At 47.1% G+C, this 27348-nt stretch overlaps 1 protein-coding gene across 2 annotated transcripts in view; it reads left to right on the top strand.

Moving 5' to 3' along the window:
• TOP3B (DNA topoisomerase III beta) overlaps positions 1-27348 on the top strand; it is a 142864-nt gene that overhangs the window by 91085 nt on the left and 24431 nt on the right. For both annotated transcript variants that reach the window (XM_073559125.1, XM_073559124.1), the window contains exons 13-17: positions 7413-7586; positions 8887-9015; positions 16587-16736; positions 19306-19406; positions 24495-24696. In XM_073559125.1, the coding sequence (XP_073415226.1) occupies positions 7413-7586; positions 8887-9015; positions 16587-16736; positions 19306-19406; positions 24495-24696 (756 nt within the window). The remainder of the gene's footprint in view (positions 1-7412; positions 7587-8886; positions 9016-16586; positions 16737-19305; positions 19407-24494; positions 24697-27348) is intronic.

The raw sequence follows: 27348 nt of genomic DNA, 5'->3' as shown, positions 1-27348 counted from the left end.
CAGGGCCGCCGCTAAGCCCCGCCCCCGGCCTCACCCCCTCCTGTCATCTCCTCCGATCGAATGACTGTGCATGCGATCAGCGTACCCTATGCTTAGCGTTGGGTGCGCTGGTCTGATTTTGCTGGCGCTGCGCCCTTTTGGCGCTGCACCCAGCGCACAAAAATGCAACACAGCGCGTTTTTGTGCGCTGGGCGCAGCGCCAGCAAAATCAGCCCAGCGCACCTAACACTAAGTATAGGGTATGCTGATCGCATGCACAGTCATGCGATCGGAGGAGGAGGAGATGACAGGAGGGGGCTTGGCCGGGGGCAGGGCTTAGTGGCGGCCCTGTGCTGCGCCCAGAGATACTAGTCTGAAACTGGCCTTATACACGAGTCATTGTGCAGAAACCAGCAGGGAAGGAGGAGGAGCCGGTGGCTGTGCCATCGCTGATTGTCTCCTGCATCCTCGGTTGTCCCAGGGCCGGCAGCTTCTTCCTGTGTTGAGCGGTCACATGGTACTGCTCATTAAGGTCATGAATATGGATGCGTCTCCACTCCCATAGGCGTGGCGTCTATATTCATGACTTTAATGAGCGGTACCACAAGACTGCTCAACACAGGAAGAAGCTGCTGCACCAGCACAACGGAGGATGCAGGGACGTTCAGCGATGGCACAGCAGGGTGAATATGGGCGAAGAAAGCATGGAGCAGGACGGGGGAAACACAGAGCAGGACGGGTTAAGCACGGAGGAGGATGGGGCAAGTATGGGGGGAGCACGGAGCAGGATGGGGGAGCACAGAGGAGGACGGGGGAGGATAGGGAGCTGAGCCATACATAGAAGGATGGGACGGGTGAGCCGAGCCATGCATACTGGGAGGGAGGAGAGCCACACAGAGGAGGACAGGGATGAGGGGACAATGTACACCCGGCTTATACTCGAGTCAATAAGCTTACCCAGTTTTCCGTGGTAAAATTAGGGGCCTCAGCTTATACTTGGGTCGGCTTATACTCAAGTATACACTGTGTTCCAAATTATTATGCAAAAAATATTTCCTCATATTTTCTCTAAATTACCTATATGAATTGCAGTCATTGTTATTTTCCAGTCATCTAATATTCTAGTATAATTGCAATGTTTTTGAACAGACTGCCTATGAAAACAGTATATTTTTAAAAATAAGAAACACTCAAAATGCATGTTCCAAATTATTATGCACAGCAGAGTTTTCAACCTTTTTATTTTTATTTTGAGCAAAAAAATGGTCAATTGTGAAATTATAAGCATTATCAGCTTATTACAAAATGAAATCAAATAGTTTTCAAGTCAAAACTTTATTCTAGGTGATGTTACATTTGCACATAGGACCCCTTGTTCGAAAGAAGCTTCTGAACTCTCTCGTCCATTGAATTTGTCAGTTTTTGGATGGTTTGTGCTTCAATTGTTTTGCATGTGGACAGAATACCCTCCCAGAGCTGTTGCTTAGTTGTGAACTGCCTCCCGCCATCATAGACACTCCTTTTGATGATGCTCCAGAGGTTCTCAATGGGGTTGAGGTCAGGGGAAGATGGTGGCCACACCATAAGTTTGTCCTCTTTTATGCCCATAGCAGCCAGAGATGCAGATGTGTTATTTGCAGCATGAGATGGTGCATTATCATGCATGAAAATGATCTTGCTGCGGAAAGCACGGTTCTTCCTCTTGAACCATGGCAGGAAGTGCTGTTTTAGAAACTCCACATAGATTATGGAGTTCATCTTTACCCCTTCAGGGATCCTAAAGGGGCCAACAATCTCTCTCCCCATGATTCCAGCCCAAAACATTACTCCACCTCCTCCTTGTTGGCGCATTAGCCGTGTTTTCATGGGGTGTCCATCAACCAGCCATCCTCCACTCCATCCATCTGGACCATCGAGCGTTGCACGGCATTCATCGGTGAACAAAACAGTTTGGAAGTCAGTCTTCATGTATCGTTTGGCCCACTGGAGCCGTTTCTGCTTGTGTGCAGTGGATAGAGGTGGTCGACAGGATGGCTTACGCACAGCTGCAAACCTCTGAAGGACCCTGCATCTTGTTGTTCGGGGGACGTTGGAGGCACCAGCAGCTTCAAAAACTTATCTGCTGCTATGACAAGGCATTTTTGCAGCTGCTCTTTTAACCTGATGCAATTGCCTGTTGGAAAGAGTCAATTTTTCCTTATCAGCACGCACACGTGTGTGCTGGGAATCAGCTACATACTTCTTGATTGTGCGATGATCACGATGAAGTGTCTTGGCAATGTTGATTGTAGTCATGCTTTGACCTAAATACTCCACAGTTTCTTGCTTCTCAGCAGCCGACACATCCTTTTTCTTTCCCATTTTGACAAAAAATGTAGGCTGCTTAATAATGTGGAACAGCCTTCTTAAGTAGTCTTGCCTTTATTTGGACACACCTGCCAAACTAATTTGCACAGGTATCTGCAATTGCTTTCAGTGATATAAAGAGCCCTGACACACATCATCAATGAGTTTAAATGACAAACAAAAAAATTCTAACCTTATCACTCCTAAACTCTTTTTGCATAATAATTTGGAACACAGTTTATACGGTGTATTTTTTTTTCCTTTTGACATTGAAGTATTTCTGAAAAATTTTGGGATTTATTTGAATGTCGTTGGCTGTAGATAACTTTCCTAGCTTGATGTCATTTTTACATTTCTTATTTTGATCTTTATACTCCTGAAATTCTATTTCAGTATTCTTGGCTTTCAAGATTTTGAATGCCCTTAGTTTTTGTCTTATTAAACTTTATACTGTCCTGTTCATCCATAATGGTTTCTTATTATTCCTTGACATTTTATTACCAGAGGGTATAAATTTTCTGCAGAATTCTAGTAGGATTTCCTTAAAAGTGCCCCATTTATGTTTGGTATCACCCCAGTTACCATGAAGTTGTCCCTGTCTTGAGGGGTCTTATTTCCAAAATGGGATCACTTGTGGAGGGGTTTCCACTGTTTAGGCACGTCATGGGCTCTGCAAATGTGACATGGTGTGCGCTATTTATTCCAGCCAATTTTGAGTTACAAAGTGGCGCTCCTTCTGTTCCTAGCCCTTCCATGTGCCCAAATAGTAGTTTTCCACCACATATGGGCTAGTAGCATACTCAGGAGAAATTGCCAAACAAATTGCACTGTCTACTTTCTCCTGTTACCCTTGGGAAATTGTAAAATTTGGGGCTAAAGTTACATTTTTGTGGAAAAAAAAGTAAAATTTAAATGTTATACTTTCATATTGCTTTAATTCCTGTGAAGCACCTCAAGGATTAATAAACTTCTCGTATGTGTCTTTGAGCAGTTGGGGTGCAGTTGTTAAAATGGTGTCACTTTTGAGTATTTTCTGTTACATAGGCCCCTCAGAGTCACTTATAATGTGATGTGGTCCCTAAAAAAAATTTGGTTTTGTTGGAAAAATTAGAATTTAAAGATACACTTTTAACCCTTCTAACTTCCTAACAAAAAATATTGTTTAAAAAAATGATGTTGATGTATAGTAGACAAGTGGTAAATGATATTTATTATCTGTTTTGTGCCATAACTCTGGTTTCAGGGCATAAAAATTAAAAGTTTGAAAATTGCAACATTTTTGCCTAAATTCCAATATATTCACAAATGAAAGCATAAAAAATCAACCTAAATTTACCACTAACTGGAAGTACAATGTGTCACGAAAAAAACAGCCTCAGAATCAGTATGATCCGTTGAAGCGTTCCAGAGTTATTACCACTTCAAGTGACACTGGTCAGAATTGAAAAAATTTTCCTGGTCTGGAAGGTAAAAACAAGCCCTGGCGTGAAAGGGTTAAATAATCGAGCAGAACAGCCTCAATGTAGACATGAATATACAGATTCTTCAGCCAATCAGACTGATACAGATCTCTGCAAAATGGATTAAAATCTGATTAATTAGAAAATATATTGGTTGTATTAAAAGATTTTAATTTTCGAAAGACTGTTATAATGAAATCATCCTAATTGTACTGCAGAGCCTTCCAGCAGACACTGGCTGTTCTCTAACATTCTGCTGACTGACTTGCAGGGCAAGAACAAGAAACTTGAACTCCCAAAGCCCCGTAACACTTATTAGTAGAGATGGGAGGACACCTGGATGTTCAGGTTCAGCCGAACAATTACAAAAAAGTTCTGGTACCAGAACAGTACCCGGACCCTAACCTGGACCCCATTCACTTGAATGGGGGCGCTGAACATCCAGTGTTTGCCACACTGTCATGTGCATGACAGCGCGGCAAACACTTCTTCTCATCGGCGGTAAAATCATCACCGCCTGACAGACAGCCGCAGTCAACACTCTGTCAAATGACAGCGTGAGTGCGCAGCTGTGATAGGAGGTATAAAGTTTACCTTCGGTGACTGGTGTCAGTTGATGAGACTACTGCTCCCATCAGTTGATGCCTGCTGCCGCTAATAACAGTGAGAGCAGGAGCGGCTGATGGGAGTGTTAATCAGCTGACTCCTGCGCTGCAAATAACTAATAATTTTAAAAAAAGAAAAAACGGCTTGGGTTCCCCTGTATTTTTGATAACCAACTAGGCAAAACTCAAAGCTGGGGTTGCAACTCTCAGCTGTCAGCTTCAGCAAGGCTGGTTATCAAGAATAAAGGGGTCCCTATGCCGTATCTTTTAATTATTTAAATAAGTAATTAAAACGACATGGGGTCACCACCATTTTTGACAACCAGCCTTGCTAAAGCAGACAGCTGGGGGTTGGTATTCTCAGGCTGGTAACGTGCCATGGATATAGCCCCCCAGCCTAAAAATAGCAGCCCACAGGCACCCAGAAAAGGCAGAAAGGCACATCTATTACATGCACCAATTCTGGCGCTTTGCCCGACTTTTCCCACTTGCCCTGTAGCGGTGGAAAGTAGGTTCATGTTTGTAAGGTTGCTGTCACCTTTCTATTGTCCGGTGACTTCAAGCCCACGGAATAGTAATGGAGAGGTGTCTATAAGAAACCTATCCATTACTATTTCTATAGTTATATGGTAAATAAAGACATAGCCAAAGTAAAGTCTTTTATTTTAAATAAAAAAACTCTTTTACTTTTTAATTTAACACCTTAACGACCGCCGATACGCCTTTTAATGGCGGTAGTTAAGGGTACTTAAGCCACAGCGCCACCCAGCAGAGTCGGATTTTCTGCCGGGGGTAGCAGAGACCCCAGAGAACATGATTCGGGTCCGTTTTTACCTACCCTGCTTTTGCGATCGTCGTTATTAACCATATGTGCCATTTAATTTCTCTCCTCTGATGTGATCGCACAACAAATTTTGTGGTTCATTTTCTCTTTTTACACTTGTGAAAATAAAAAAAAAATCGGTTCTGAAGTAAAATGTTTGTAAAAAAAAAAGTTAATGTTAATTTTTTCCTTCCACATTGCTTCAATTGCTGTGAAGCACGTAAAGGGTTAATAAACTTCTTGAATGCCGTTTTGAATACCTTGAGGGGTGCAGTTTTTAGAATGATGTCATTTTTGGGTATTTTCTGTCATATTGACCTCTTAAAGTGACTTAAAATGTGATGGTCCCTAAAAAAAAAATGGTTTTGTAAATATGAGAAATTGCTGGTCAACTTTTAACCCTTATAACGTCCTAACAAAAAAAAAATGTTGGTTCCAAAATTGTGCTTATGTAAAGCAGACATGTGGGAAATGTTATTTATTGAGTATTTTTGTGACATATCTCCCTGATTTAAGGGCATAAAAATTAAAAGTTTGAAAATTGCAAAATTTTAAAAATTTTCGCCATATTTCTGTTTTTTCCCCATAAATAAACGTAAGTCATATCGAAGAAATTTTACCACTAACATGAAGTAAAATATGTCAGGAAAAAACATTCTCAGAATCAGTGGGATCCGTTAAAGCATTCCAGAGTTATAACCTCATAAAGTGACAGTGGTCAGAATTCTAAAAATTGGCCTGGTCATTAAGCTGCAAATTGGCTCCCTCACTAAGGGGTTAAAAATAACAACACAGTTAACACCTGACGCCCATTCCACTGAAGCTCTTGTCTTCTGTAATTAGACAAAATTTTAAAAAATCACTATTCCTCACCTGTTAACAGTTTGCAACCTGGACGGTGGCAAGATGCGACCGTCCAGTCTTGGGACCACTGGTGAATGAGCTGCCGCGAGCACAGCATCAATGACTGGGGGTGACATCATCGAGGTTACTGGCGGTCACTGAGACCACATTCCTAGCTGGGCTGAACTGCGGTGACCTCGGTAAGAACCCCGCTAAAGTCTCACGGGGCAGAAGCAAGTTCACCGCAGTTCAAATTCACCACAGTGAAATTCTCCCAGTGAATTCACCTCTGCACCCCAGCTGTCTGCCTTAGCAAGGCTGGTTGTCACAAATGATGCGGACCCCACGCCATTTTTAAAATTATTTAAATAATTAAAAATACAGCGTGGGGACCCTTCTATTCTTGATCCACCCTTGCTGAAGCTGACAGCTGAGGGTTGCCGCCCCCAGCTATGAGTTTTGTCTGGCTGGTTAACAAAAATACAGGGGAACCCAAGCCTTTTTTTTTTTAAATATTTACAGCGCAGGAGCGGTAGATGAATACTCCCACCAGCCGCTCCTACTCTCACTGTTAGCTGCAGCAGGCGTTGGCTGATGGGAGTAGTAGTCCCATCAGGTGACAGCAGTTACCTGAGGTAAACTTTATGTCTACTTAGAAGATTTCGGGACCAAATTTATCGGTTGATGACTGTACTTCTTTCACTTTGAGTGATACCTCACACTTATAGTATTAAAGACCTCTTCTGGGCGATGCTTACACATAGAGTAATGGTATATTGCACAGACAAGAAGAAATTAAATGGAGCATTCCTTTAATCTTTATTAAATGATCTCAACATCTCACTAAAGTGCATGGTGCAGTGTGCAGGAGACAGGGGAGTGAGCAGGTGAACAAGCCTGACAGACAACGGCTGTTTTGCGCTGATGCTGTGCTTCTACGGGTCCATGTAAACTTTATACCTCCAATCACAGCTGTACGCTCATGCTGTCTTTTGACAGCGTGGGAACCACAGCTGTCTGACTGGAAGTGATGATTTTACCGCCGATCAGAAGCGGTGTTTGCAGTGCTGTCGCACATAATAGTGCAACAAACACCTGGTGTTCGGGAGCTGAACCCGAGCAGTAACACAGACTTTCTGGTCCATGTTTGGTGTCTGTGCCCAAATAGTAAGTGTTCGGTACAGATGCCAAACTTTACTGTTCGGGTTTGCCCATCTCTACTTATTAGTAGACCATTCTCACTCTAAGTAGATCCTAATAATAAGTGTATATGAGGAAACTGCTGTTGGATGTAATTCTATTTAGAGGTATTTTATAGTTCATATATACTTAATTTCGCTTAACATTGTTTCTCAGGATTTACGGAAATAATGCCATGGCTGGGTATCCCAAAGGAGGAAAGTTTTCAGCCATGTGAAAAAGGGGACTGTTTCAACGTGGATGAGATAAAGCTTCTGGAAAAACAGACATGTCCTCCAGATTATCTTACTGAAGCAGAGCTCATCTCCCTGATGGAAAGACATGGAATAGGTGGGTAATCTTTGTGTGTATGTACAGGTCATCAAAAATCATTAGATACAAAACATTACTCTTGAAATACAAAAATCGCCGTTAAATAATTCTTGCAGTTATTTTGGTGATTATTAGTTATACAATTGCTGGCATATAGTTGCAATTGCAGGCTTCATTGTAATTTTCAACCATTTTGCTGCTGTAGAGTGTCTGTATATTCTTAATCTAGCTGATTGGTTTTGCAAAAATGATAAAATTCCATCATAACTCCTTCTTCTGATGTATCTCTCTTCTCCCCTCTTCCTTCTCTCATTGTTATAGATAGCAGGAGGTAGGGAGATGGGGTTGTACAGAAATCTTCAGAGGGGAGAAAGTATCTCAGGCAGAGAAAATAGGTCATAGAAAAGGAGGGAATAAATACAGTCCTGGGGCTGTGCAGATGCATGAAAGCAAGTGAGGACATCAGAACACTGGATACACTGGACCTTGCATCCAGCCTGTATTACTGCAAGAAACACTCCCACAAGAGAAAAATATGGAACTTGGATCAGGCTGCAAACTGCACATTAGTAGGTCAGAAAAGTTATGAAGAAATTTTATGCAGTTTTATTAACTAATTGTGACTACTGACATAAGTAAAAACATTGTTTTTTATTTGAAAGGTTGCTTGTAGTTTTTAACAGTTAAAGAGGCTAGGAATGATACTTTTTTTCTGGCTTTTGATTTTTTTTTTTAATATATTTTATTGCAAGGTAAAGAATAGCACATTTCAGCATCTTCCTGCACCAGTGCAGGCATAACAAGCATTGTTCTCAGGTATATGGAAGATCAATTGCCTGTAGGCGTCTTAAAGACTTCCATACACATTAGATAACTTTCGGCCGAACAGTGTTTCAGCCAACCATTAAGACAATAGCCATTTCACAGTCTTCCCAAACATTGAAGCGCTCGCTCAATCAAGCGCTCTAGTGTTCTCTATGAGAAAGCTTCCGACATACATCTCTGTAGGTGGCTTATTTCCCGAAGAAAAAAGCCATTTGCATTCCAAAATCAGATATATCCACCAGTCGACATATTCCCTGACAATCAGTTGCCGGGTTCGGCCGACATTAGTATAATGTGTATGGGGAGCCTTTCATCCAGTTGAACCTGTTACCTTTACAAACTGGTGATGCCCTCATCTGCTGGTAAGATTCATGATTCAAAGAGGCCTGGAGGGCAAACTGTTAATCAACAGTCGAACCAGATATTATTAGTTAACTTTGATACTTTAGCTGTATCTTTTACATGTAAGCATGTATTGTGTTTTGCCCATTAGGTACAGATGCAAGTATCCCAGTGCACATCAATAATATCTGCCAGCGTAATTATGTTACAGTAGAGAGTGGCCGCAGGCTGAAGCCCACCAGTTTGGGCATTGTCTTAGTACATGGCTATTACAAGATAGGTAAGTACAAAATTCAAATATGTTTCTTTATCGCCTTATTGGGGGACACAGATTACCATGGGTGTATGCTGCTGCTGCTAGGAGGCTGACACCAGGGCCGCCATCAGGGCATTACTGCCCTTACTACTGTATGGGGCCCCATGAACAGTAGCAAAAAGAGGGGCCCGGATGCGCTGGCAGCCCGGGCCCTCCTCTCTTGATACTGCTGTTTGGGCTACAGGTGCAATAGTTCATGGCCGCTGCAAGCCAGATACATAACAACACTGCGGTGATTTACAGATACACCTACAGTGTTGTTAGTGAATGCAGTGGCCAGAAATCGGTGCTGTACCTTTAAAGCAGCAGCAGCACCAAGTGCATCATGGTCCGGATCCTGGTCAGGTGACACACTGCGCGCTCTTCTTCATTCTCCAGCAGAGCAGCATCATGTAACGTTTCTGGGAGACAGAAGATGCTGAAATCGGCGATGAGGCCGAGGAGGCGGGCAGTGTGTGAGGACTTGGAGGAAGTTGCAGAGGGGAGTGAGGTGAGGAGATGGGAGGCTGCTGAGGAGATGGGAGGCTGCTGAGGAGATGGGAGGCTGCTGAGGAGATGGGAGGCTGCTGAGGTGAGGAGATGGGAGGCTGCTGAGGTGTGGAGATGGGAGGCTGCTGAGGTGAGGAGATGGGAGGCTGCTGAGGTGAGGAGATGGGAGGCTGCTGAGGTGTGGAGATGGGAGGCTGCTGAGGTGTGGAGATGGGAGGCTGCTGAGGTGTGGAGATGGGAGGCTGCTGAGGTGTGGAGATGGGAGGCTGCTGAGGTGTGGAGATGGGAGGCTGCTGAGGAGATGGGAGGCTGCTGAGGAGATGGGAGGCTGCTGAGGAGAGGAGATGGGAGGCTGCTGAGGTGAGGAGATGGGAGGCTGCTGAGGTGAGCAGATGGGAGGCTGCTGAAACGACCAAAAAAATTCTAGAATTCCTTTTCAATTTCACCGCACTTTGAATTTTTTTCCCATTTTCCAGTACGCTATTTGATAAAGCCAGTCATGTCATTCAAAAGCACAACTCGTCCTGCGAAAAACAAGCCCTCACACGGCCATATTGATGGAAAAATACAAAGTGGGTATATATGACTGGGAAACATCTTTATTTGGGGAATTGTGGTGCATAGACTGGGCGCCGATCTCCTGGCCTGCATCCTCATACATACTGTGAGGCTGCTGAGCTCTAGTCAGGAGACCCGCGGCCCGTCCATGCACTGCGGTCCGAGCGCAGATCGATATCCACCGACAGCTTCATACATGTACAGAAAACAATACAATAATCTGCAATCAGAAATACAGATTATAAAAAAAGTCACAATCTGGTTTCAATTATTTTTTTAAAAAAGTCTGTGACGCATTTCCTTAAAGAAAAATATACCTAAACAGAGTATTGGGTATTTTAACAAATGATTAATAAGTTACAGTAGAGTAGAGCTCATCCAGAAGAGTCTACCTTGTTGTGGTGGCGGCTTAAAATTCTTTTGGCCAGAACAAAAGCTGCTGGCTATATGTATGATCTGGGAAATGTTAATGTGTGATTGGTGAGGACGGGGTGCAGAAGTGGAGTTTTTCCAAGAGTGGGCAGTGGGACTCTGGAAGATTTGAGGGGTGGAGGCACGGCTGGGGTGGAGCCTGGACGGAGTCTCAAGGGGGCCCAAACATTTTTACAGTATGGGGCCCTGAAATTCCTAATGGCAGCCCTGGCTGACACTATGCAAAAACAAGAAAATTGGCTCCTCCCCGGCAGTATACACCCACCGACAGATACCAAGTACCTCAGTTTGTGCTTAGTGTCTGTAGGAGGCGGACCGGGATCTTCCCAGATCCGCATCTAACCATTTTCTTTTAGGTTTTGTGTGTGTATTAATCTTTTCCCATTTATTTTCCAGATTCTACACTGGGAAACGGGGTAAATGTTCACCCTGCTTTCCCATATCATGCGGCCGAGCGAGCAATGTGGTGTTACCCACATCGCAACTCTCAGGACCGCAGGCAGGACCCTTTCCCTATCACCCTCGGGTGCTACGGGCTGACTTCAGGTGGCGGGTCCTAGCCAATTCCCCTCCTCACCCCTCTCCCGGGACAGGGCTGAGAGGAAGACGGCGGTCACCGGCGGTGACTATCCCTTGCAGGCAGAAAGGTTTGGTGCCGTCTTCTGCACTATTCAGAGAGAGTGCGGGGCAGAGGACATTCATTTCCAGCGGCACCCCCTCATCGCGGGCCCCTGTGGTCATCCTCTTCAGGAAGCATGTGGACGTCAGGTAAGCAGCCTAAAGGGCTACCATCAGTCCCATGCAAACTCCTTACAGCCTGGTAGCAGAGTCTCCTTTGAATTTCCAGCCCATTCTCTGCAGCCGCGCGCCTTTCAGCTCCCACGCCGGGTGCCCTTCCCTGAAGCAGCAGGCAGCGGGGCCTCTCTCCCTTACCTCCCTCATCCACCGCAGCGTCACGGGCTCATCGCGCCAGGATCAGGGCTCCGGGGGCAGAAACCGGCGCGGCGCTGATTTTACTTTCACTTTCTGTTCTGCTCCGGTGCGCGACCACTGCAGAGCGCGCACTTTGTTGGCGCCATTCCTCAGTCCGTCACAGGACTGCGCTCTGTTCATGGATCCTCTCTCTCCTTATGACCCCCCCCCCCGCAGGTCTCAGCCAATCGCGCAGCACCGCCCATCTCTAAGGTCCTGCGCCTCCCTGATTCCTCGTGTGAGACACGCCAGGGATCTCAGCTTGGGGGACACTTCTGCTGTTCTGCTGCACATCAGATAACGGTGCTGGTGACGGTAGGCTCTTATTTTTTCCTGAGCCCCTAATTTTAGCTCCCGCGGCAGTACTCCCTATTCAGATACTGGCCGCGGTAATTCTGCAGTCCTTGCATATGTCGTACTCTGCAGGGGCTCCTTACCCTAGACCCACCGCTACCCACTACGCCTACGCGCGCTACAAAAAGAAGTGGGCGTCAGGGCAGTTGTCTCCCTTCTGCCCGTCCTGCAGTCCTTCCGCGATGTCTGCCCCACCGGAGCACCCCGAGTCCCGGGATAAGCGCACCCCCCCTCCTCCAGAGTGGGCTGCTGCAATGTCTCTCAGTCCCTGGTCCAGGTCTCGGAACGACTTACGCAACTATCTTCAGCCACCTGTGCTCCGACCGCCTCTCACGGTGAGTCGTCTGCACCTGACCGCGACCTCCACAGGGACAGGCCGGGTAGGATTGCTAGGAAGCGCGTTATCTCTAGCTCGTCTTCCAGCTTGCAAGGTCCGTCCGCTCCACCCAGGCTGCTTTCCTCGTCTCCCTCGTCAGAAAACGACGGGATCTGACTCAGACGCAGATATCATGTCCAAGTCTCAGGACATGGTCGATAGTCTCATATCGGCTATTTTCAAAACGCTCGAAATAAAGGAAGATAAAGCTCCTCTTCAGGACGGCTCCGTCCCCTTTAAATGAGCGAAACCTTCCTCCCGAACCTTTCCTAACCACAAAGAGTTCGAGACCACTTTATCCAAACACTGGGAGCCCCCTGAGAAGCGCTTTCTCAGGCCGCAGGTACTTAGACGTCCTGTATCCATTCGATGCGGACCTTCTTACAAAATGGACGAAAGCTCCCGAAGTGGACCCACCAGTTTCTCGTCTATCCTCTTTGAAGCATCCGGCGCCTCTTTCTGCCCTATTTTTTGCTTCTGCCTGGGTGGCAAAAGTCATTTCAGCTTGGGCAAAAATTCTTCGCAGGGGCATTCTGTCGTCTGCCCCTCAGGACGAGTTGGCAGATCTAGCAGACCAAATTAATCATGCGGGTAAACACCTTTTGGTCACCGCCTTACAGGCGGCCGGATGTGTAGCAAGAACTAACAGCAACATAGTAGCTATATGCCATATTCTTTGGTTGAAGTCTTGGAGTGCGGTTACCACCTCCAAGAAGTCGCTCACTAACCTGGCATCTCACGGCTCTAGACTCTTTGTACGCTCCCCGCTGGAGATCAAGAGGGCAACCCTCCAGGTCCTCAGGCTCCCGTTCCGGTAGATTTTCCTCAAAGTGACGGGTCACCCCCACCTGAAAATTCTTCCAGGGTGGGAGGCAGACTTTCCTCTTTCATGGACGCATGGCCGTCTGTTGTCGACGTCGCTTGGGTCAGGGAAGTCATCATGTCCGGATACAAATCGAATTTTCTCCCCCCCCCAAACTGGCGCTTCTTCCTGTCGCGATCACCAAGACAGCGGTCCCAAATTCCAATGTTTCTTCAAGCCGTTTCCTCCCTTCTCTCCGCCGGAGTTATCGTCCCCGTTCTTTCAAACGAACGGTTTTCAGAGTTCTACTCAAATCTTTTCATAGTTCCCAAAAAAGACGGCTCCCTTCATCCAATCTTGGACCTCAAGTTGCTCAACCGCCACGTAAGGATCCTCCACTTCAAGATGGAGTCCCTGCGCTCGGTGATAGCCTCAATGGAACCCGGGGAGTTTCTCTGTTCTGTGGACATACAGGATGCATATCTTCACATTTCTGTGTGTTTGCAACATCAGAGATATCTCCGCTTTGCGATTCAGAAGAACCACTATCAGCTCACGGTCCTCCCCTTCAGCCTAGCTTCCGCTCCCCGGGTATTTACGAAGGTGAGGGCAACAGTCATGGCTATTCTTCGCTCCAGGTGGATTCTCATCATCCCTTATCTGGACGACCTCTTGTTCTAAGGCTCGTCCCGCCAGGACTATCTTGAATACTCTCGGCCGCCTCAGATGGATAGTCAACAAAAAGAAGTCTATCCTGCATCCTGCTCAGCGTCTGACCTTCCTGGGCATGGAATTCGACACGAATTGAGCCCGGGTGTTTCTTCCGAAGGACAAATTTCCGGCTCTTTGCAAGGGAATCCGATCCATAAAACGCTCAGAGCCCATTCCCCTTCGGTCCTGCATGAGGGTCCTGGGGAAGATGATAGCTTCCATGGAAGCAGTGCCTTTCGCACAATTTCACACTCGCCCTCTCCAGCAGTTCATCCTTTCAGTCTGGGACAAGACCTCACTTTTTCTGGACCTTCCCATTCTCCTTCCACTCAGAGTAAGGCAATTGCTGACTTGGTGGACATTGCCGGCGTCAGTTCTCCAGAGAAGGTCCTTTCTTCCGCCTCTGTGGCAACTCATCATCACTGATGCCAGTCTCCTAGGATGGGGGGCAGTTTTTCCAGCGGAAAACGGCCCAAGGGCGCTGAAACACCCAGGAGACTCTTCTTCCCATCAACCTTCTGGAAATCAGAGCAATTTTTCTTGCTCTCCTCCGTTGGCAGCCTCTCCTCGTACACAACCCAGTCCGCATTCATCAGACAACGCCACGGCCGTGGTGTACATAAACCTCCAGGGCGGTACTCACAGCAAGCAGGTAATGTCAGAAGTGGCAAAGATACTGCGTTGGGCAGAGCGTCACGTTCCGGCGATCTTCGCAGTTCACATTCCAGGGGTGGAAAATTGGGCAGCCGACTTTCTGAGTCGTCAAGGCCTAGCATCCAGCGAATGGGCTCTTCATCCCACAGTCTTCAATCAGATATGCCAGCGCTGGGGCTCGCCGGATGTCGATCTCGTGGCATCTAGGATGAACCACAAAGTTACGCGCTTCGTAACCAGGTCCAGGGACCCTCTAGCCGTCGCTTGCGACGCCCTAGTAATTCCGTGGTCCCAGATCCATCTTCCTTATCTGTTTCCGCCTCTTGCCTTGATCCCTCGAGTGGTCAAAAAGATAAAATCGGAAGGCGTGCCAGTGATTCTAGTGGCGCCAGACTGACCGAGATGGCCTTGGTTCGCGGAACTGGTGAACATGCTCGCGGACGTTCCCTGGAGGCTTCCAGACCGTCCGGATCTTCTCTCGCAAGACCCCCTTTACCACGAGAATTCTCAGTCTGAGTTTAACGGCATGACCATTGAGGCCGCAATCCTGAGAGAATCAGGTTTGTCCAACCAGGTGATCCAGACCTTGATCAGGGCCAGAAAACCGGCCTCTTCCCGCATTTACCATAGGTAATGGAAGGCATTTTTCCGTTGGTGCGACGGTAAAAAAAAAAAAAAAAAAAGTCTTTCTAATGTCCTTTTCTATTCCATCCATACTTGGGTTCCTCCAGTCTGGTTTGGAGGCAGGTCTGTCCCTCAGTACCCTCAAGGGCCAGGTCTCCGCTCTATCTATCCTATTCCAAACAGAGCTCGCTTCCTTGTCGCAGGTTAAAACCTTTCTCCAAGTGGTCGCCCACGTGGCTCCTCCTCATCATTCGCCGATAGAACAGTGGGATCTCAATCTCGTTAGCGCTCTTCAAAAGGCGCCGTTCGAGCCTATCCTGGACATTCTGTTATTCTTTATCTCATGGAAGGTAACTTTCTTGATTGCTATTACATCCATCAGAAGAGTTTCTGTGTTGGCGGCCTTGTCATGTCGTTCCCCTATCTGGTTCTCCACCAGGATAAGGTCGTCCTCAGGCCCGTTCCTTCTTTTCTTCCAAAGGTGGTATCCTCTTTCCATATTAATGAGGATATCGTCCTCCCATCTTTTTGTCCCGCTCCTTCTCACCCTCTTGAAGTCTCTCCACAAACTAGATGTAGTTCGAGCCTTGCGGGTCTATCTCGCCAGGACTGCTTCACTTCGCCAGTCCGATTCCTTGCTGGTCATCTCTGAAGGTCGCTGGAAAGGGCTTCCGGCATCCAAATCCACGATCGCTCACTGGATTCGTTCTACCATTCTGGAAGCGTTTCGACTTCAGGAAAAACGGCCCGCTCCGGGAGTGAGGGCTCACTCCACTCGGGCTGTGGCAGCTTCGTGGGCCGTTCGACACCAGGCTCCTGCCTTGCAAATTTGCAGAGACGCGACCTGGTCGTCTTTGCACAACGTTTGCGAGGTTCTACAGGGTTCATACCCAGGCCTCGTCTGATGTAGTCATTGGTAGGAAGGTCCTGCAGGCGGTGGTGGCGCACCGGCCGACCTAAGCCCTTCCTGTTCTTTCGTTCCTTATTGCTGTTCCCGCCCTTGGGACTGCTTTGGAACGTCCCATGGTAATCTGTGTCCCCCAATAAGACGATAAAGAAAGATGGATTTTTGGTTCTTACCGTAAAATCTCTTTCTTGGAGCCTTCATTGGGGGACACAGCACCCTCCCTGTTTAAGTTGTACCGTGTTGGGTTCTTGAGTCCCTTGTTGGGTTGGTACATATGTTTATAGTTGCGTGGCTTCTCCTACTGCTTTTTAACCAACTGAGGTACTTGGTATCTGTCGATGGGTGTATACTGCCGGGGAGGAGCCAATTTTCTTGTTTTTGCATAGTGTCAGCCTCCTAGCAGCAGCAGCAGCATACTCCCATGGTAACCTGTGTCCCCCAATGAAGGCTCCAAGAAAGAGATTTTACGGTAAGAATCAAAAATCCATCTTTTCAGTGACCACAATGCTGCTGTAGATATACCGGTGGTTGTTGGGAGAGGATGTTCACCACTAGCTGTCTATATCATTATCAGTCCAGTATCTTCAAGCTATATATACTAAATGGTCCACCATGTATTGTATTTCTGGTTTTCATTGTTTCTTTCCTACTTTTAGATCCTGAGCTGGTTTTACCCACTATACGCAGTGCAGTTGAAAAGCAACTTAACCTGATTGCGCAGGGGAAAGTAAATTTCCATCAGGTCCTGGAACACACTCTGGATATATTCAAGAGAAAGTTTCACTATTTTGTGGATTCTATTGCAGGTGAGATTTCAATCACTCACATGTATTTTTTCATAGTAATACTTATAGTTAGGTTTTGGACATTGCGTTCTCTAGTTCTATACAAAAAGGCTTTAGAGACACATTAGATAAATATCGAACGACCATCCAATTTCTGAAAGTCTAACGGCAGATGTCAGGGAAAGTCATACGGCCATCGATTCTCTCATGTGAGAGAATTGGGCCAATTATGCTAATGACACTCGGCTCAATCTCTGTCAGAGTTTGCTCCGAATGTCACCTTAGGGTAATCTGATATAGAGAACTTAATTTCTCCATCTTCTCCACCATACTCTGTGTACGCGAGAGTCGGACTGCAGATGTCAGATGACATCCAAAGGCAGTCCGATGTTTCACATGCACTCTTAGACTTGAATGGATGTGATCATCGGATGGACCCGCAGCTTGCTGCGATTCTTTTCTCATGCCGAATCAGCATGAGAAGAAAATTGCAGATCTGCCCTGCACCTTAGTACGTATAACCTTGGGCCGAGTGCTATCCGATAAAACATCAGAGAGCCGTCGGCTGTGGTATACGCCAGTGTGAGCGTACCATTAGGGAGAAGAAAGGAGTGTTTTGCCGACAGCTGTATGTTGTTACGACCAGCATAGGATGTGATTACTCCATTAGGATGCATTCACATGCTGCAGATTTTCTTGCAGAAAATTCTACAACTGTCCCATTAATTTAAAACCCTGTTCAAATAATGGAAACGAATTTCAGTAACAGAAATGTTTGAAACAAAATTTTCAGCAATATATTTTAGATACCACTTTATCTTAAGGCCCCGTCTCATATAGCGAGATCGCTAATGTGTCGCCGATTTTGTGACGCAACCGCGATCTCGCCTGTGATCTCGCTACATGTGACACGCAGCAGCGACCAGCAGCCCTACTTGATATCACTGATCGTGCAGGAATGTCCCGGGCCATTTTTTTGTCGTTGGCGTCCCGCTGGCCAGCATACATCGCTGTGTTTGATCACTGGATCGTTGCTGCGTTGCTGAATAGATCTGCCTGTTTGACAGCTTACTAGCGATCATTTAACGACGCACCAGCGATCCCTACAGGTCGTATCGTTGTCAGGATCGCTGGTGCGTCGCTAATTGAAACGGGACCCTTAGACTCTTAAAAAAAAAAAATCAACCCCCAAAAAAAGTCAAAGCAAAAAACAAGATTATTTACCATCACAGGTATGTATTTTATACCTTTTTGCTTAAAGCATGGCACATGCACGTTTCCCCACTCTTTTCCGCTTTTAAGCTGCAATCACATATACACACATGGTAAATATAAATTTAGGTCACATTTCTGTTTAATTCACTTCTGTCTTTCAGGAAAAAAATCAGCAGCTCAAATTGAATCAAAAACAGCATTTGTATTTCCAGCCGTAGGGCGCCTTCACATTGTGGTTTGACGTGTCTGCGTTCTGCACCTTTTTTTTTTTTACCTGCTTTCATGTGGACTTGTCACTTTAAAGGGATTGTCCGATTTCAGGAAACTTTCTACTATAAGTTGCAATTGTTATAGCAAACTAAGTATTACAGACCCTCCCTGGGTCATCACTGAGTCTCCGCCACTCCACTACCCCGGTCTCTGCTGTTTGTTTGCAGCACTGCAGTTAATCACTGGTCTCGGCTTCTCTTCCTGTGTAGACGACCCTAATTTCTGCAGACAAACAACAGAGACCACAGCAACGGTTGCGACAAAGCGCAGGACCTTGGATGATAAGTAGTACTCCTTTTTTTTGTTTTTTTTCATAACTTCCGCAGCTTATGGCAGAAAGTTTCTATAGTACAGAATACAAAGCTATTTTGGAGAACTATTTTATATAACTTTTGATTATTTTAGCAATTTGGATGTTTTTTTCAAAACCAAAAAAACATTTTATGTGTTAATGAGAATTATGCCATTAGAAAAATAGCTACCTAAGCCGCTGTTGAAAACGGAAAAAGTACTACAAAATCCTCTTGTGTTTCTTGCCAGTATAATACCAAGCGTGGCCATGTTTTGTCCTGCTACAGATGAATTATTATCAATGTCCAAGAAATCTAAGGGAGTCTAAGAGTAAATCAATAGTTAAAATTAACCAAAACTCTGCAAAAAATATTTTTTTTAATTTTATAATTAATTTTTGCAAAAGTGACCATTTAGTGCGGTGATGTTGATGCTTAACATTGAATTATCTTTTCAGGAGCTGAAGGTAAAACTCACTTTAGTATTAGTTGAAAGATGCATCAAGGTACAAGAAATATCGCTACCTCTACTGTTATTAGTTTTTCCAAAATCTTTAATTTACTAGTATGTAGATTTTTTACAATTTGATTGAACATTCTGAGCAGAAGTGGTTTTCATATGTATGAGAAAAATGTCTTCTAGTTTACAGGGTGCAACTTTTGCACTCCCACCTGTTTGGAGACCAGGATTCAGCCAATGGCAGTCTTCTGTTGCAAAACCACCCAGTTATGGCATATCATGTATACATTTGGTTGCAGTACCCTTTTATGTGGTGTTTACGGTATAAAATAACTCTTGAGACCATTTATTTCAGGCATGGATGAATTAATGGAAGTGTCCTTCTCACCTCTGGCTGCCACTGGCAAACCACTGTCTCGCTGTGGGAAATGTCATCGCTTTATGAAATATATCCAGGTATGTGTGTAACTTTATATTAGCATTGTTTAATATCCGAGAAAGGACTCACAGAAGTTCTACTTGCATGATTACTACTGCAGTCATTTCGGTCTCAAATTATATTTCTACTTGTTGTAATATTTTAGTTGGTTTTTCTCCTTTGCCTCATTGGGGGACACAGACCATGGGTGTTATGCTGCCACTAGGAGGACACTAAGTGAACACAGAAAAGATTAGCTCCTCATCTGCAGTATACACCCTCTGCTGGCACTAGCCTGAACCAGTTCTGCTTAGTGTCCGTAGGAGAGGCACTTGGGTCTGGTCTTCAGACCCCAACGTTATTATTTTCAATTTTTATTTTTTCTTTTTCCCTCAATGGAGTGAAGGGGTGACGGGTCCCTTCAGAGTTCCGATCTCCCCGAATCATCAACAGGCGGGAGCGCAGAGTGTCGCCTCCCCGTACCCCCTCCTGAAACGTCTGTATTCCATGCCTGGGCGCATTTTAGGGGCGACGGGGCCCTTCAGGTTTCCGGTCTCCCCACACCAGCAACAGACAGGACATGGAGTGTCGCCTCCAGGTTCCCCCTTCTGGAGCCAGGCCTATAGCCGGACAATAGCCCTGTCCCCATCCTTAGCGATTGAGCCCATAGGATGTACAGAGGCCACCCAATGGCGTCCATGCAGCCACCACTGCATCACCACTGTTACAAAGCGGTTGATGGATGGAGGCGGGCAGTCCCTCTCCACCTCCCTATCAAAGGGACGGTGGCTTGAGGGTGAACTATGTGACAGCGACCCGCAGCACCAGCTCTGCTACATCATGTGCAGCACCCAGCTCTGTTATACCTGCGGTGGCACAACCTGCAGCATCCAGCCCTGCTACACCTGCGGTGGCACATCCTGTAGCATCCAGCTCTGCTTCATCTGTGGTGACACATCCTGCAGCATCCAGCCCTGCTACACCTGCTGTGGCACATCCTGCAGCATCCAGCTCTGCTTCATCTGCGATGGCACATCGGGTGAGTGCAACGTCGGGTGGCAGCAGGAGAGCTCTGTATGGGGACGCAGAGGGTCCTGGTCCCATGGGAGAGGATGCTCCTGGCTCCAGCTGCGATACCCCGTTTTTTTTCGGCCCTTCAGGGCCTATGCGCCAGCAGTCACCGAAAATTTAGTCCCCGGCTTCTAGCTGGCCTAGGCCGCAACTTGAAACTCCGCCCACCGGCCGGCAGATCTGCCCACGATTCAGGCGCTTCTCGTTCTCAACAAGAAGCACCCTTTCTTATTTTCGGCGGCCATCTTCCCGGAGTTACAAGCAGGGGATCCCGGTCACCGGTGGCTGAGGGGGCGATATCTGTCCGAAGAATAGCGTTGATGGACACTATCCTTGGCTTGGGACACAGGACCTGGGTAAGCTACATATCTGAGCTTACTCCCTTCTTTGCAGTATTGCCCTTTTTTTTCCCCCAGTACAGTATTTTATAGGGCACTTTGCTGCCCCGGTGCCACAATACCCTGTTCTGCACGACCTTTGACCCTGTATGCGTCCAGGAGGCCTCCCCCGACCCTAGTGGACTTAGCCCCCCCTGAGCGGGCTATGTCTCTGTCACAGTCTACGGCTTCTATGGCCAAGGCAATAGAGTCTCTTCAGGGCCCTTCCTCAAGTCAGAGCTTCCATTTGCATACTATGGAGAATCCCTCAGCTGTGCTGGAACCATCAGCTAGCAGGGGCCGTTCTCCATCCCAGAATGCACAGGCCTCTAGAAAACGGATCCATAGCACGTTCCCCTGGCACTCCCGTGCTTCGGCATACTTGAGATCCGTTTTCTCGCTCCCCCTTTTCGGAGTCAACAGCAAGTTCGATCCCTTTCATGCCTAGCCGAGCTGGTCCTCTTCGACCACCTCGTCTGAACCGAGCTGCTCCTTGCATAGGGACAAAGGCTCACAGGTCTCGTACAGAGCAAATCATTCCTACAAGGGCAGACCAAACCAGTCTAGATCCAAAGGATCCAGTTCCCACAGATTCTCTGCACAATGACTCCTTGCGGTATCCGGTTGGCGACAACAAAGTAGGCGGATGTCTACTTTTGTTCCGTCAGGCCTGGCTCTCGGTCGTTCATGACGAGAGGGTCAGGGATTTGGGATCCTCCGGATACAAGACAGAGTTTTCTTCTCGCCCTCCAACACGGTTTTTCCCATCTCGTCCCCCCAAAACAGAGGCACGGGCATTATCCTTTTACCGAGCCATAGACTTGCTCCACAAGGACGGAGTCATTATCCCGGTTCCGCAAAGCAAAAGGTTCGAGGGATTTTGCTCGAACCTATTTGTGGTTCTGAAGAAGGACGGAACGGTGCGGCCTATACTGGACCTAAAACTGTTAAACAAGTTTGTCAGAGTTCACCACTTAAGAATGGAGTCTCCCCTCTCGGTCATCACCTTGATGGAGAAGGGGGAATTCTTGGCATCCATCAACATTTGGGATTTTACATTCATATCCCGGGTTTTCCTGCTCACCAAAGATTCCTTTGCTTCGCGGCTCGCAAAGAACACTTCCAATTCACAGCTTGCCCTCCGGCCTCGCCACCGCCCCCATAGTGTTCACCAAGGTCATGGCGGCCGTCGTGTCCATTCTACACTCTCGGGGCATGGTGGTTTTACCATACTTAGACGACCTGCTATCAAGGGTCCGTCCTTCCAGGCCTGCGCGAAGTGTGTGAGTATTACTGTGGATACTCTTTCTCGCCTGGGCTGGAGGATAAACTTAAACAAGTCTTCACCGGTACCAACTCAGATATCCTTCTTAGGAATGATCCTAGACACTTCCCGAGGGTTGGTGATTCTCCCTCCAGAGAAAGTCTTGGCCTTACATCATGAAGCTTGAATGCTTTCCCGCTCCTTTCCTCATTCCATACGATTCAGCATGAGAGTACTGAGCGAGATGGTAGCTGCAATGGAGGCGGTGCCATTCGCCCAGTTTCATTTCCGACTTCTGCCACATGCGCTTCTGACGGCCTGGGACAGGAGCCCATTCTCTCTCGAAAGCCGGCTCCGTCTGTCTCAGCGGGTCAGGCAGAACCTCAGATGGTGGAGGCTGAGCTATTATCTGAATCTGGGGAAATCCTTCCTTCCGGTACGTTGGCTAGAGGGAACACTGACGCCAGCCTTCTCGGCTGGGGAGCGGTATTCCGTCATCTCACTGCCCAGGAACGAGGGTCTGCTCTAGAGTCGCGTCTCCCGATCAATGTTCTAGACATAAGAGCAATCAGATTGGCTCTTCTGGCGGGTCGTCCCATCAGGATCCAATCGGACAACTCTACAGCGGTGGCATACATTAACCATCAGTGGGCCACCCGCAGCAGGGTGGTCATGCACGAAGTAGGTCACATTCTCCCCTGGGCCGAGAGGAACCATTTGGTCATCTCAGCTGTTCACATGCCGGGCATAGAGAATTGGGGGCAGACTTCCTCAGCTGTCAGGGTCTCGCCTCGGGAGAGTGGTCTCTTCATCCGGAAGTCTTTCAGCAGATCTGTCATTGCTGGGGGACGCCGTATGTGGATCTGATGGCCTCAAGGCAGAACGCCAAAGTTCATAGCTCGGTCTCGGGACCCAGAAGCCATCAGGGCAGATGCACTAGTTCTTCTGTAGAATCAATTTCGTTTCCCGTATGGCTCCCGTTATTTCCGATGGTCATCAGGAAGATCAGAGTGGAAGGTGTTCCAGTGATTCTGGTCGCTCCGGACTGCCCACGCCAGGCGTGGTACGCGAAGCTAGTGCAACTCGACGCCAATGTTCCCTGGCGATTGCTGGATCTTCCAGATCTACTCTCACAGAGCCCGATTTGCCACCAAAATTCAGGGGCCCTGTGTTTAACGGCTTGGCCGTTGAATCATGGGTCCTAACCCAAGCTGGGTTCTCTCAACAGGTGGCCTGCACCATGATTAGTGCCCGGAAGCCCGTGTCGGTACGCATTTATCATCGCCCCTGGAAGGCGCACGTCGAGATGGATGGAAAGGAAGTATTGCAGCTGTGTAAACATTAAAGGGCCAACTTTGAGCTCCTTGACGTCCCTAGATGGGTTCTTTCGCCCCTTGAGGCTATCACATTCGGTGAGCTCCTTGACGTCCCTAGATGGGTTCTTTCGCCCTTTGCGGTGATCACTTTCCTAATCCCTGTCTGGCCCTAAGCACAGCTCATGCTTGTGCATGGGTCAGCAGGAACGCTATTCCTGCTCTATAGTACAGACACAAAGGGAGACAGACAATGGTTAAGAAAACAGCAATCACTCTCAGCGCACCTGGACTTAGGAATAGTATATAACGAAAGAGGAACGGTGAGGCAAAAGAAAAGGGCAATAAGGAGAAGGATAACACTAAACAAACTTCCAAATCGCGATCTCCAGAGATGACTCCTAAACAGCTTCTCTTTCCACGGCTCACAGCTCAAAATCCAACTCCAAGGTATAGCAAGCTATCACTGGTAACTAATCAAGTTAAGAGGTGAGCATTTATACCAGAGGGGAGTGGAGAACTTAGAACAGCTGAGATAAGTCGGGAAGGAGAGCTTTAGGAGACAAATGTTTAACCCTTGCAACAACAGAGCAAGGAAATCTCTACAGCTAACTGGAAGGCAAAGCAGATCCATCCAGTGCAGGTGCACGTGTAACCGGATGCTGGGATTTTCTGACCCCTCTAGCACTGTATCCCTGTGACACCCTGCTTCTAGTGATGATAAAATCACTGATTTACCAGCAGGAGATTATCACTATAGGACTAGTAAACCTGCTGCCCTGTAGTCCTCCATGTTCATGAGCATTGTGTAACCCTGCCCACACCACTGATTGGCAACATTTTTCCTATGCACAGTGCACATAGAAAGCTGCACATCAGTGGTGTGGGAGAGTCTATACAGGGCTCAGCATTCAGAGAACTGGTAGATTTGCAGAAGATAAAACAGTGATTTTATCAAAATCACAGCAAGCAGCCCTGTAAAGTGATACACCGCTGAAGTCTTACATCTTAAGCATAATGTAATATGTAGGTGTTTTGCAGTATTTGTGATATTTCAAATCATTCCTTTTATCCATTTTAAGAATTTGTGTTTGTCACCAGGCTAAGCCCAGCCGACTGCACTGCTCACACTGTGATGAGACGTATAGCTTACCCCAAAATGGGACCATCAAGTTGTATAAGGAGTTGCGCTGCCCTCTGGATGACTTTGAACTTGTGTTGTGGTCATCAGGATCACGGGGGAAGAGCTATCCCTTGTGCCCATATTGTTACAACCATGCGCCTTTCAGGGACATGAAAAAAGGTTTGTCAACAGATCAATTTATCACTTTTATTCCATCTTTTATGTAGTTTATGCTAGTAATGTTCTAATGTAAGTGCAAGCTTTTACATTTAGGATCCAGTGAAAAATTGACATGGTCTTAAGTGCCAATGTGATCTTACGTGCACTTTAACACTGTTTTTTTCCGTATTTAAATACAAACCTGTGACATTTCCATGGTAGAATCTGCAGGACACTAGAACATGTATGAAATATACCAAACCATTTTCCTGAGTGCGAGTGACCCCAACAAGAGTGTCTCCTGATAAACTTTGCTATAGTCCTTGCTTTGTTTTGGGTTGGAGCTCCTTGTGCCTTTCCTTAGCATAAGAAAATAAAAAATAGAATTATGGCCGCCTGCAGCTACGAATAAAGGGAGAATACTACAGTCACTAAGGCCTCTTTCACACATCAGGTTTTCGCCGTCAGGCGCGATCCGGCGCTTTTGACAAAAACCGGATCCGGCAAAATGCAATGCCGGATCCGGTTCCCCCCCATTGACTTGCATTTGCGCCGGATCGCGCCGGATGGCCATGCGTTTCATCCGGTTTTCGCCGGATCCGGCAATGTGTCTCAATCCGGCGTCTGGAAAAAACGGATACTGTAACGTTTTTTGTCTCCGGCGAAAAAGCCGGACACGCCGGATCCGTTTTTTTTGGTCTGAGCATGCTCAGTAGCTCTGCCCACAAGACATATATATAAAAGCAAGACAGTGGGACCCTCAGCCACACCCAACATGCCACCCAAGACAGCAACCAGGCGCAGGAGAATGCAGGAGACCACTGCAGCAGCACCATCAGCACCACCACCACCCCAAATGGAGCAGCATGCTGAACAACGGGAGGGGAGTCCAGCAGCAGATGAGAGACGGTAATTATCAAATCACCCATTCCTCCAAACTAGGGCCATGGAATATCAAGATATTCATTGGCCCTTTGTTTCTCTTTATTCAACAGCCGCCCAAGAGATGCAGCAGCAGCAGAAATGGCATCACTGGCAGCAGCAACAGCAGCAGCAATACCCACAGCCATGGAGTCTGGCCATCAACAGGACAGCACATCTTCTTCTGGGAGCCCTCCCTCGCATCGTCAGCGTTTGACGGTAAGTTTTTATTTCCAAAATCCATCATCTCTGTAATATATGTCTATTCATTGCCTTTTATTTCAAAACAGGAATCACAAGATGAAGAGGAGCTCCCAGAAGAAGAAGGAAGGGGTGGACAGACACCTGGAGTGGGCTCACAATTGGTAAGTTTTCGACATCAAACGCAGAAACACAACATCACACTACACACAACACATAGAAAACAATGTTCTGCAGACCACACACAGCAAACAAATGCCTACATCCAAAGACATAACATTTTTTGTTTTCTTCTCTAGTCTTCCCAATCTGGTGCTCGGCCAAGAGGTCCTCGCAGTGCCTCCCAGGGTCGTCGGCGACAGCAACGTGGCGGTCACCAGCGTGTAAGTATAAATATTTTTGCTTTGTTTTTTTGCACTTTTTATTTCATTTCTTTTGTGGAGCCTAATTATGTTATTTTTGTCTTTTTCTTTAACAGCCTTCACAGCGTGCTCCCGACTCTGACGGTGAGGATGGAGGAATCGATGTGGACCACCTCATCGATCTCGTCAGAGAAAGGGAGCCGCTCTGGAATATGGCTGACCGCCGCCACGCTGACCTGATCGTTACCCGACGACTTTGGGAGGAAATCTGTTCGCTCCTTGTGGACCGCTGGGAGGACCTCAATGCTCGGGCCCAGATTAAAGAGCGTAAGTATATACAGTACCGGTTGCTTGATGTAAACCAGTGTTTCCCGAACTCCAGTCCTCGTGGTCCCCACGGATCATGTGTTCAGGATTTCCATTTACTATGGAAGGATCATGTGTTCAGGATTTCCATTTACTATGGAAATCCTGAAAACATGACCCCTGGGGACCATGAGGACTGGAGTTTGGGAAACACTGATGTTGTATACTAACCACTCCTTTCTCGTTTCAGGGGACAGAATTGTGAAGCGGTGGCGGTCTGTGAGGGATCGTTTCAAGAAGGAGTTCAATAAAGAGATGCGGGGGGGGCGTGGCCTGCTTGCTAATGGCACCGGTCACTTAGCTGCTGAGCTCCAGCCACTTCGACTCCTAATCGGCTCATTGCGGCTCGCCAGCGGCACCAATCTCTCTGCACACGGGGGGGGGGGAGTGCTGCGGAGGTATCCAGGATCGTAGCATGCCAAGGGGAAAATCCCAGAAGAAGCCGTCCCCGGCGAAAGTTACAGACTTCTTCTCCAGCACGGGGCGAGGGAAAATGGCGGCAGCATCCTCCTCCACAGCTTCCTCACGCTCATCCAGGAGGGGATCCACAGCAGGCCCAGACTTGGACACAGACGCTGCAGATATACCGCTTACCAAAGGTACAATGCAGAAACTGCTCAGTGCCCTCCGCTCATCACTGCAGCAGGATTGGAAAGATATGGTGGCTGAGCTGAGGGGAGATATCACTGCCATAGGCAGCCGTACAGCACATATTGAATCTAAAATGGGGGAGCTGACAAAGTCACACAATAGCATCATTGATGCCAATGCAGCACTGGAGGAACAAGTGCAAAAGCTTCATACCAAGGTCTTGGATTTAGAG

The sequence above is a fragment of the Dendrobates tinctorius genome, unplaced genomic scaffold (genome assembly GCF_039654945.1).
Source record: "Dendrobates tinctorius isolate UK_male_01 unplaced genomic scaffold, ASM3965494v1 ptg000265l, whole genome shotgun sequence".
NCBI classification, from domain to species: Eukaryota; Metazoa; Chordata; class Amphibia; order Anura; family Dendrobatidae; genus Dendrobates; species Dendrobates tinctorius.
The sequence above is the reverse complement of the archived record's forward strand: the minus strand, read 5'-3'. Positions and strand labels throughout refer to the sequence as shown.